Below are 12,112 nucleotides of genomic sequence, written 5' to 3'. Positions count from 1 at the left end.
ATGCTTCTCCTATACTGCAAGCATTTACACCTTTTTTTTTTGTAACACAAATTGTTTTCAGTACATGTACTGCAGAGAAGCTTGAGAGCAGCCGCTATTTCACTGGCAGAAAACCAAGATTAAAGTAAGCTGACTTTAATGGACTAGATACTGCTACAGCCTGTTTCCTTCTGTTGAGTATTTGCAAAGGTTATTATTATTTGTCTCCTGCAGTCCTTGTCTCATCACTTTGATTTCTTTCTGTAAAACACGCTGTAAGGAAAACTCTGTAAGACTCCCAGCAACGATTACCACGTAAACAGAAATGACAAGTAATAGCTCAGCTTGGTTTCAAGGCAAAAATCCACAATTTAGATTTTGTACAGTATCACCACTTCAACTTTGCTCATCCTGCAGTTGTAAAAAGTAGTACATGAGGGAGTTCTTGGCCATACTTTGAAACACATCATTATTCTCCAGGGAAAATGCCTCCTGAGAACAGACTTCTGAGCTACACTTTCTGTTAAAGACTTAAATGTCACTAAGTAACATGTTTTCAAAATCAAGAGGCATCAATAACTGCAGTACTGCAGTAAGTAATGCTCTTACAAAATTGTCCACGCCACAAAATTGCAGATGTAGTTATCAGTCTCGTATCTCTAAAAAAGTTGATGAAAGAAAAAAACCCCACCAAACAGTCCCGTCACTTGATAAATCAAAAATTAAAGCATACACACACCCAGAGCCAAACCTACAAAAGGGTTTGTTCCTCTCTTGTAAATACTTCAGCTGACACAAAGTACACCTTATGATCACTCTTCCATGTGTTTTTCATTTTACAGAGGTGTTGTTTTGTTGCTGCTGCTCTGCAAGTGCTTGCTGGAGACGCATTCTTTTCCGTGAATAGTGCTGCCAGTGAAGAATCTGTTGCTCGTCAATAAATTTAGCACACTGAGCATTTACCAGTTCTTTGCGGAAATGTTCATATTGGAGCAGCTCTAACATATGCAAACACTGAGGATACCTGGATTAAAAATAAACATTGCTTTAATAGAAGTTTTTATAAGGTACACTAAAACTTGAGCATCCAATAATTCTGCAGTTCGGTTTTTTGTTTTTATCATGTATGTGCTTTACTCAAGCATCAAACCGCTTAAGACTGTAAATATTCCACCACGCTGTAACTTAGTAACTTCAGTATTAGGCTAGGAAACAAGGAGTCCAGTAACAGTTTATAAAGGCATAGGCATGCTTGCTTGGAGTAGCTTTTCTAATGGCTAGATTTTACTAACACAAATACCTAACAACTACAGTATCTGTTTCCAGAGCTCTTGTAAAGAACATAACAAAGAACTGTTTTCCCAAAATTTGAAGTAGTTTGTGCTCTCACAAAAATGCAAAGTCATCCTTTGTTTCGTGTAACCATCAACAATGCAAAATTACGCTTAAAATGTACTTACTGGGCCTAACTGAAGTAGTTCTGTACCATAATCTTCAGTAGTTTTATTTTAAACAAAAAGTAGAGTGCAGATAAAGGCTGCAAAAGGAAGATTCCATGTACAACTCATGAAAGACCAGTTTTATAATTTTTTCTATTGCTACATCTGGACTGTTGGAAACAGGAAAATAAAGCTGCATATAAATACAGTGGGGAGGACAAAGGTAAGATTACAGGCAGAAATTAAACAGTGACATGCTGCTGTACAGTAAATAACAGAAAATAAAACATCAAATCATTAAAATGCAGAAGCCTAAGTGATTTTAACACTTACTTTAGGTATTTTGCATATTCAGGTTCTTTCCAATAAAGTAAATATTTAAGATAATTTACGAAAGCTTTGTCTTTGAAGTAGCCTCTTTGTGCAAGAACTGAAATAAAATGACAAATAAGGAATTGTCAGTTACAGATGTGTGAAAAAAATCTGCCAAAGGAAGAAAACTATACAAAATACATACATATATATTTTTTATAAAACTATATATATAAAACTATACAAAAAAGGGGCACTTTAGTCAAAACTTTACCATTAATATCAAGTTTAGATAATTCAAAATTAAAAAACCACAAGGAAAAAAAAATATTTTTATGTCAACGTACTAGACATAATAAATTAGTCCCACCTCCCTTACAGTATGTACGTATCCTTCATACAACAGCAAGGAAGAGAACAGCTTTTTGAAAGCGGAAACTTTGACTGTAGTATTAAAATTGACAGGGAATTAAGTATACTACTTGAAACTATTATTAACATTAGTAAAATTCTGTTTTCAGATAAAGGAGTAGTGTTAACTTGACATTACTTTTTAACTACAGACTTGAACTTCTCTGCTAGACATGCTTTTTTTTTTTTTTCATTTGAAACAATAAAACACCAGCAATTAGAAATCTAGACAAATTATTTACAGACTACCTTCATTCTGTGAAAGACCCATTGCCTTTTCTTTGTTTGGCCCTCTCCCTGTAACATGACCAGTAATAATAAACACCATTAAACTGTATTAATTTCTCAGGATCCTGATATTTCCTTTCAAGTACTCACAGTTGAGGTAATTTGGATTTGCCAGGCATTGAACAAACTCTAACTCCAGCTGGAACCGAAGTCGATTTCCTGTATCATCTGATACACGAGAAAAACAGTAAGAATCAGACTGACACAATAGATTTGAAAGTAATTTTCTTAGTTTGAGCCATACATATAGAGGTAATGCATTTAAAACAGAAGGAAAAGCAGTAACTACCCATAATATACATGGACTGATTTAGCAAAGCCGCCATTATGTGAATCACTGTTGGACCTGCATTAATAAACATGCTGGGGTTTGTTTGGTTTTTTTTTTTCGTTTGGTTGGTTTGTGTTTGGGGCTTTTTTTACTGTCAAGCAAGTGCAAAGAAAGGAGGAAAGCCCACTGACACTTTGTTTAGAGTAAAGGAAAAGGGAAGAGCAAGAAGCCTGGAATACTTGCACAGGGAAAATTAAGGTGGTAAGAATATGGGAATTGTGAACAGCCCACTGAAATAGTTGTGCCTATCTTTAAAAGTAGTACAAGGTAGCACAGTTATTTAATTTTCTTCAGAAACTTATTCTTCATATAGTACACCAGTAGGAATACTGCAGCGTTCCCACAGTACAATGTCCACTAATCACTAATGGTGTGCCACTGGGGCTGATACGGGATACAGTGCTGTTTGACATCTGTATGACCTAGATGATGTGACTGCCTGCACACACAGCAAGTCCATAGCTCACATGTAACTGTGAGGAGTGGCTAAAGCACAGGAAGGCTGTGCAGCCAATTCAGAGGGACCTCAAAAGGCTGGAGGAGCGAGCCAATAGGAATCTCATTCGGTTCAACAAATTGAAATGTCAAGTCCAGCACCTGGGGTGGCGTAACCTTAGCAATGTCTATAAATATGTGCTGTGAAGGAATGAAGACAGAATCAAACTCTTCTCAGTGGTGCCCAGAGAAAAGGCAAAAGGCAATGGGCACAAACTGAAATACAGGAAATTCCTTTTAGACATGTTTGGGGGTTTATGGGGCATGGGGGTGGTGGTTTGGTTTGGTTGGATTTTTTTTTTTTTTTTTTACTGTGAAGGTGATCATAGGAACACGTTGCCTGGAGAGGCTGTGGAATCCCCATCCTTGGAAGATAATGATGGCCTTACTAGACAAGGTCCCGAGTAATCCGATCCAGTCTGAGCAGGGCGTTGGGCTAGATGACCTCCAAAGATTCCTTTGAGTATGAGCTATTCTGAAATTCTGCCCAACAGTCCCATCTTGAACATTGAAATGCAGAACAGCCTACTTCCTAGAACCTAATACCAAATCAGAGATGGGTACTGACAGTTTTTGCCTGATTAGCAGTGGTCATCAGAAATTAATTTCTGCATTTATGCCTGTGATTATACAAGCTGGGGGCTACCGTACCAAAAGCAAGGAATAAAGAATCAACTGACTTTCTAATTTTTAGAATCATACCATCAAGGCATCTTCATTTTAATTTTTTTTTCTTTTTCATAACCATAATGAGCACATAGCAAACCCTTACTGACAGGAGCCAGGGTTGCAGGTCTCAGAGGCCTGTCGCTGCCACTGGGGACCACTAAGCCACAGGACTGCCCGGCCAACCTTCGGTTCCCAGCTGGGGCCCCAGCGCGAGGAGACACCTGCTTCAGAGAGGGCTCGATCTAAACACACCTTCCTTTTCCTACAAAGCAACTACGTGGAGAACTGAGAAAACCAATGCTTTCCACAGGAATAAAGATGAAGGACAGACCGGGACTGACTGGAAGCCCTTGCGCCCCCGAATCTGCAACTCCGATTCCTGAATCACAGCAAGTATTAAACACGAGATCGGGGCATCACCCGTGGCCAAAGCTCCCTAACAGTCCTGGGAAAGCAGGATTTAGCTGTAGAGCACCATGCGCCCTCCGATGCCCTCCCGCCACCTCCCATGGCCCGCGGGAGGCTGAGGGTCGTGGGGGCCGGCAACGGAGCAAACGCGGTGCCAGAGCGGGCCCGAGCAGCCGAGGAGGAGGAGGCGGGCTCAGAGTTCGCCGAGCACCGGCCGGCCCCGGCTCCCGTGCGGCCTTTCCCCGGGCCGCAGGCGCTCGGCCTGCCCGCCCCTCGCCGCGCGGTCCCGCCGGACTCCGAGCGCCCGGGAGCCAGCGGCAACCGGCACCCCTCACCTGACTCCATAGCGACCCGCCACGCTGCGCGACTCGCCCAAGCACAAGATGGCGCCGCGGACGGGCGCTGCCGGCGGGCGGAAGCCCGGCGGACCCCAGCACTGAAGCACTCTGGGAAGGCGGCGCCGGGTGCCTGGCAGCGGGCCGGGCCGCGCCGCCTCGCTCGGCGCCACCACCCGCGGGGCGGGGCGGGGCGGGGCGGGGCGGGGTGGGCGGCCCGCCCGGGGTTCTCCGGCGGCGGAGGGTGTCGGTGGGGGTTGCGTTCCGCCGCTGGCAGCAGTGCGCGGGCAGGGTGCCTGGTTCTGCGGCCGCTGTTCGGTGCTGGTGTGACATGCGCGGCGCTGGTCGTGCCACATGTTCAGTTTCCTAAACGGTGGTCCCACCGGGTCCAGGAGGGGAGCAGCCACCGCTGCCGGGGGGGCACGTTCCCCATTACGGCACCGCACAGAGACCTGCAGGGAAGATACATGGGGATCCACGTTGCTGCGTGTAACCGGCACCATCCATTTGCTGCTGGAGACGCGGGAACGGCTCCTGATGGTTTGAAAGTGGCAGGGCATGTAATAGCAGTAGTTGGAAAGAACATCTGGAGATTTCACTATCCAAATAAAAACTCCAACTGAACATTGTATGGGAAAAATTCCTCCCTTTCCAAGGCGCTCTGCTGTCCTGTGGGCTGCTGCAGCTCGCTTCAAACTTTATAAGCAGCAGGAACCAAATTCAAAGTGCTCAAAAACCAAAGTACAAACTCTGGTGTATTTTTAATCGACCAAAGTTCAGTGTTACATCCAGCACTTCACTATGAAAACTTCGCAAGCAAAACAAACGAACCTCTGGAAATGTTCCTTGCCACCTCTGCATAGCAGGCTACAAAAGTGCGCCAGCTGCTGCCACCGGGGCTAGGTGGCCTGCGCCATGCGGTCCCACCGGGCAGCCTGTGCCACGTGGCCTGTGCCGCGTGGTCCTGCCGAGCAGGCCGTCAGGCAGCCTGTGCCATGCGGTCCCACCAGGCCGGCGCGGCAGGCAGGGCACTGCACCACCCTCGCAGCTGCGTTTGAGAGGCCTGTTTCCTAACCAGGAAAAGAACACTCCTCCTGACGGTAACATGGCCAGAAAGGTTAGAGTTTGGTCAGTGTTATCCAGGTATTATTAACGAGCCATGTGATCAATCCTCTGGCAGATAAGTAAGGAGGACATTTTAAGGATGCATTTGTCAAGAGTTCTGTACTGCCCCGAAGTGTCAGCAATGGAATTTCTGAAGGATCCTGGTAGATTAACATGATGGACTTATAAAATGGGTGCAGAAGTCTCTTCCAAAGGTGGAATCGGTTTGGCCTGAGACACTGCAAACTCGCTTGGAGGAAAAGCCTTAAGAACTACTTATTTCAGTAAGCAATTTGGTGATTATGATATAAAACAAATCAAGCAGAAATGATTATTTGACATTTCGTTACTGCTTTTCCAACTCTACAAACCAGTTTAAGTTAGAATTCTATGTAAGTGGTTTTTAAAATCACTTTATTAGAGCCGGGATGCACCAACAGAACTGAGAATAAGCCACGTAAATCCATGAACAGCAGAACATACGAAAATGGTTTTCTGCAATTTCTTTCTGTGGAGGTTTTATAATGTCTAAAACTCTAGCTGAGGTGACGCTAAAGCCCCCTCTCAGCAGAATTGTAGGAGGGTTTGTCTCTAGACAGTCTTTACCTAGAAAGCAGTCTGCCTTAAACCCACAATGAATATCTCAGGAGTGGGGTTTTCATTCTACTTACCTGGCACTGTTGCTCTTCTGGGAGGCAGCGATGTGGCCTGAAGTGCTCTTTTTTGCCATTGATCTTTGAATTTGCGATTTTATCATTGGTGCCATTAGCGAGTCATCAATTCTCCAGGTGTCTCAGGAAGACCTTCTGTTCCAGATCTGAATGGTTCATGTTCTAACCTCACAGATTTAATGACGTCCTATGTGAGTAAACAACCTGTTGAAGAAAATTAGTGTTGGACTAATAATTTGTTCTGTCACGTAAGGCAGCTTTTACCACATAGGCAATTCGGTTCCAATTCCATTAGAAAGTAGCTTTGGGGTCAATGTTCTCATTATACTTTTTTCCCCCAGATAGACAGATAAATGCTTGAACTGGAAAGGATAAAAAGAGGATGATCATATGTTTTTATTTGCAGAACATTCATTTTAACTTTATGCTAGACAAGCCACATTGATCACTTCCAGAGCAGAAGGAAATAGAAAGGAGAGACTCAACCCTGAAATACTAAACTAGGTTTTGATTTTTTTTTTTTCTTTCTGCATATTGGACAGAGATCTGAGCCTGGGCTTTGTCTTGTTTTTCATAGCAACTTTACAATGAGCCAAGTAGACTTCAGTCAACCTCTGCACTTATTCATTCATTCATCAAAAAAATTGTATCACAGTGAAACCAGTTAATAAACAAATGCTACAAGAGTGCAGAGCAGAACTGCGCTGTTGCATCAGCACAATGGAGAGGAGCCCAGCTACTGAGGCTGTAAATTTATTCCAGAGGTTGCAGTTCTGCCTGGTGTTACATACTCAGTTTTCAGAACTTGGCTGGAACAAAAGCCCGAATGGTTTAGCACTGTCAAGCTAGCTTAGGTACACTGCTAAAATTGCATTACTGGGCACTTGTTCAACAGTACGCTGTATATAGACTTACCTGAAACCTGACTGATTTTTTTCCTTTTTCTTTTTTTTTTTTTTTTTAAATATTATTTTTTGAACTTGAAATTTTTTGAAATTGAAAAATTTATTTATTTTCAGTGTCTGAGTTAGCAATTTTCTATATAATTTTCTATCTTTTCCAATGCAGTATGGCTTTTTTTTCCCTGGGAATTTGGTTACAAAAAGCCATCTAAAAAGAATTCAGGCATAGTTTTTCTTAATAAAATAGGGTTGCTTTTTTTAGGCAAGGTTTTAGTGGTTGTGGAATACTACCATTACTACATCAAAACATAACAAGTCACTCCCCAGTAAACACAGACTTTGGGCTAAAAGCAGAGATCAAACAGATCCCACGTGTCTGCATTGGTATTCTGGAATGTGATTTCTCTCCCAAGACTGACTTCAGAGGAGAGAATCCCAAGAAAGGATTGGTCACAGGAATAAATTACTATGTAGGCTTGCCAGAGTTAAGTCGAACATTTCAGTTCTTGGCCATCAAAACTAGGAACAAAATTGAAAGTCAGGATCATAGTATAATAACTAAGAACGTTCTCTAGGAAAAATTGGAATCTTTTTTTCTGCTTTTAAGTACCAATTGAGTCAAACTTTCAGGGTATAAGTGTTAACATATATGACTATGAGCCAGGAACTCTCCATATTGTTGTGAAACCAGAACAACATCGCTGCCTCAGTTTCTCCTTTTATAGGGACTAGGTTACCATAGCTGCTGTTGTAGGTCTAGAAGCTGTTTCTGGGACTTTATTTTTTTCTGAGACATTTTGGCAGAGTATGCTAAAATTATAGTGGATTTATATATAAAACACAGATGTATTATCTAACAAACAGAAACAGATGAGATAATGTTTTCTACCTTAACTAAATTAAGCTGTTGCAAGTTGAAAACTGCATTCAAAAAATGACACTTGGCTGCAGTAGTAATTACAGATAGTAGCTAAGTATCAATAAAATCAAGTTTGTGACATTTCTTTGTAAATGCTGTATTTAGGAAAACCACAGACACCAGGATACTGAAAGGTCTTTCCAGGTCCAGAAAATAACATGTTTCTACTGTCATCAATTGTTTAATCTCAGTGACTGGATTTCAAGCTCTTTTTCCAACTGCCACACAGATCTTCAGCCTTTTTAAAAATATTAAATAATATATCCTCCATCTTGCCAAAAAAAAAGGTCTCTCCTTTAACGTTTGAGATGTTACAGAGACACTTAATTCTTTGGAGTTTCCATTTCAGATTGATAACAAAATACCTCATGTAGATGAAGATCTCACATGTTCACATCTACATCTTAATTCAGAGTTGCTTCTGAGGGCTTAAGGGTAGAAACCATTATCTTGGAATTAAAGTTGTCTATCTCAGTCACCTGTAGCGTTTTCCACACTGGATACTTGTAACTGACAAACACCACCCCCCCCGCCCCCCCCCCCCAATTTTTAGCTGGATATGCTTTCCACTTATTTAAGCTTAAAATTTACAGTCATGGATTTCAAAGAATATTCAAAGCTATAGGCTAGGTTCCAGCATTTTTAGTCATGTTGATTAGTACCGCACTGGCGAGAATGCTTTTTAGAAAATGGAATGGTTTATGGCGACAAGTACAGTATAACATCATTAGAACTGGCATAGAGACACAGCCATTAAATGGAGCCACTTCTGGGACGTGAAGGTACGAAGTCTCCACAAGACAGCAGAAAATAAAGTGGTCTGAAGTGCTATTAGATCTTGAAGGTGGACACTGAGGAACTGAGATGTTGCAAAGGGTTTATTTACGACACCACATTTACATAGTATATAGTATAGTGCATTTGCATCAGAAAGAAAAGGAGATCCAGCAATGCTTCATGATTGAAAACTGATGAAGTGGAACAGTAAGTATTTTATACCCAGTGCTTGGGGCCCAAGACATCCTCTTTTGTTCATAAATTTACCCATCTGCCTTAGAATAGAGTGCGAGCTTGTATCAACATGGATAATGACATCTTAAAGGATTTTACCCATAGAATGCAAGACAGAATTCTGCAGACTGGAGAGTATCCTGCTTCAAACATGGTTAAATAACAGAGAACAGAGTATGCATTATGTTTATATTTATAACAAGCCAGTACAAAGTCTGCAATTTTTTTACTCCCATGTTATAATTGTAATTCAATAGAAACAAGATCATAGTTATCAGTGACAGAAACAATTGTCAGAACATATTTAATTAAAGGCTTAACTGTTCACTGAGTTCTATTTTTTGAGGCTAAGAAACTGGCAGGTAACGTACATTTCAAAAGCCAGCCTATGACAGTCATGGCAGAACAATCTTCATCTGAAGGCTGTTAAACACCGTTCAACGGAGCTCTACATTTGGTGAAATGGTGTAAAAAGACTTAAAAGATTGTGGCTGATTGCAGGCACTGCAATGTGTACTTATGTGACCATGTTACTCCTCTAGCTTCAGACAACCATTGGAAAGCAAAGATAACTTCAAGATTAAATGTCAAATGTCAGAAAGCATTTTATGTTTTCCTTTAATACATTGGTTAAAAATCTGTCAGTCTTCTGTTCTTAGGGCATCTAAACAGCAGATGGATTTGAGGTCTCATTGAACCTGAGAACAATGGTCTACCTTCACAAGGTATTCCTTGCCATTTGAAGCCCTTTCTAAGGTGCTCCAAAGAAAGAATTTTGCAGTGAGCCAGGATATATGGGGCCTGACCTGAAGGAGCTCTTAGCCTGTTGGATGCCAAACAGGCCAGACACTCATTCCCAGTAATGAGTGAATGTAAAACTACGCAAGTTTGAGATCCACAGACAAGCTTGCAGAACACTAAACTGAATGTTATCTATTTTATAAAGGTCACATACATGTATAATTTCACTTTTTTCCATTATATTTTGGATTATCATTACAGTTATTTAATTTTGCAAATATAATACTCCAACGATGGTGTAGTTTGATCTAGTTTCTATGCCATTTTATTTTTAGGCTTTTCTATTGTGATACTGAACAGAAGGGTGTAGGGAAAAACCACCAGGAAGAGTTATGTATAAAACTAAGGAAATCATGGGTATGAATTTGGAATTCATGAAAAATGTATCCCCTTTATTTTATATATTTTGACTGTGTTCAGCAAGTAACAAAGAAATAGTTAATTTGGTGTTGAAAGTAATAGGTATGTTCACAAACTACAGGTGAGGGCGTTTTTCTTAATAATCACAAGAATAGACCACAGTTCTGCCAACTGGTGTGGCACCATATTCCTTACATGAGAATGTATTTTTTTCTATTTAAAAAAAATAGAGAACTTTCCTGGCACTATAGCTGAGAACGGAGTCTTGAGATTGCAACCTTATCCTCCCATATAGCCTAAAATCTCAAGAGCCCGATGAGACACACACAGAGGTAGAGTGAGTAGATATACATTTTGGATATCTAGGTTTAGTTTGTTTGGATTTGTGTATAACAGACTAGCAGGTAGGGTTTTTTTTCTAGATTTTGTAACTGGCACCAATGTTAAGCCTGCCTTTCTTTTTTTTTTTTTTTTCCCCTTTTCTTTTCTATTTCCAGACGTGAACAACAGAAATGAGTAGTGGGCTATTGTACAGAGCTTCTCTGACAGCTCACAGGCTGAGTTCTTGTGTAGTGGATGAGGTCAAAACCTCAGGTCTTCCCAGAAGATTTGAAAACAGGGGCTGGCATAATAATGGTCTGGAGAAAGAAAGCTGATGGCAGACAAGCAAGAGCATTCAGCAGGCTCACCCCTGAAATGCTGAATGGGCCAAACTGCTGAATCCTGAGCTGCAAGCTCGGATCTGGAGGAGTTTTAGGCTCACCTGAGGCCTTAGCAAATCAGAGCTCTCAAAACTGAGTAAAGCTCATTACGTGGAGAGCCAGACTTCAAAATGCTGGGCTTGTAGGGGCCACTGTAACGCTAGTGATAACAGAGCATGAAAATACATACTGATGTACAATACTGATTCAGACTCAAGACTAACTTTCCCCAGGTATAAACTGGAACTGGATGAGCAGCTGAAGTTTATACAAACCTGCCAGTTCATGTCAGCTAAGGATCAAAGGTATGAAGTCCCAGGAATTAAAATTCTGATAATAAATGAGTAATGTTAATTAAATCATTGGGGCTAAATAGAGAAAGCGAACAATTTATTTCTCATTTTTATATTGCCATCTCAACTGCCTGACTTAAGAGACTTGGGGGTGTGCATGTAAAAACCACATTCTCCTATTCTTGCACAGGAACATCTAACTATACTAGAAACAGCACTGCAGTTACTTCTATAGATAAAGAGAGCTGGAATTGCATCATCTCCAGTAATGAAAATATGATTAGTGAGATTCCTTCCTGCTGGCAAGCAAAACTCTAAATATTCTGTACACTCACCCAAAACCTCACCCACTCATGATGAAAATAACTTATAATTCTTGGTCATTGCAAAGGTGGTACACAAATAGTTACAGTTTCACAGATGTCTACATCAATATTTGGCAAGAATATAAATCCTCTCTTTAGCTGCATGCTAGCCAACCTGTCAGTGCTTATAGTCAAGATTATACAGCATTCAGGCAAATAAAAGTGCTGAATTCCTTAGGGAGCAAATCTAAATATACCTCTTGTAGGCAAGGCCCATAACCTTTGAATGCCAAACCTACAGCAGAGTATGTTTGATTTATGTCTAACACATAAATTTCAGTAACACGAAGTAACCTAGGGTTTATGAATAATTACACA

General features: G+C 41.1%; 1 protein-coding gene across 1 annotated transcript; it reads right to left on the bottom strand.

Annotated features, from left to right (window-relative positions):
• Positions 1–119: 119 nt before the first annotated feature.
• Positions 120–4,815, bottom strand: MED31 (mediator complex subunit 31). The gene is made up of 4 exons (XM_080398281.1): positions 4,668–4,815; positions 2,520–2,597; positions 1,752–1,848; positions 120–1,003 (listed from the first exon to the last, which is right to left on the bottom strand). Exons 1-4 carry the CDS (start codon positions 4,675–4,677, stop codon positions 811–813), a joined length of 378 nt encoding a protein of 125 aa, XP_080254407.1. The 5' UTR covers positions 4,678–4,815; the 3' UTR covers positions 120–810.
• Positions 4,816–12,112: the final 7,297 nt, after the last annotated feature.

Source organism: Falco punctatus (assembly GCF_963210335.1).
Source record: "Falco punctatus genome assembly, chromosome: 1".
Lineage (NCBI taxonomy): Eukaryota > Metazoa > Chordata > Aves > Falconiformes > Falconidae > Falco > Falco punctatus.
This window is presented reverse-complemented; position numbering and strand designations above follow the sequence as displayed.

What these genes read in the sequence shown, in the direction of transcription:
- MED31 (XM_080398281.1), bottom strand. An exon ending in AAATCCAAATTACCTCAACT is followed by an intron (nt 1,849 to 2,519) that starts GTGAGTACTTGA and finishes ATTTTATTTCAG; the next exon opens with TTCTTGCACAAAGAGGCTAC. An exon ending in GAATATGCAAAATACCTAAA is followed by an intron (nt 1,004 to 1,751) that starts GTAAGTGTTAAA and finishes TTTTTAATCCAG; the next exon opens with GTATCCTCAGTGTTTGCATA.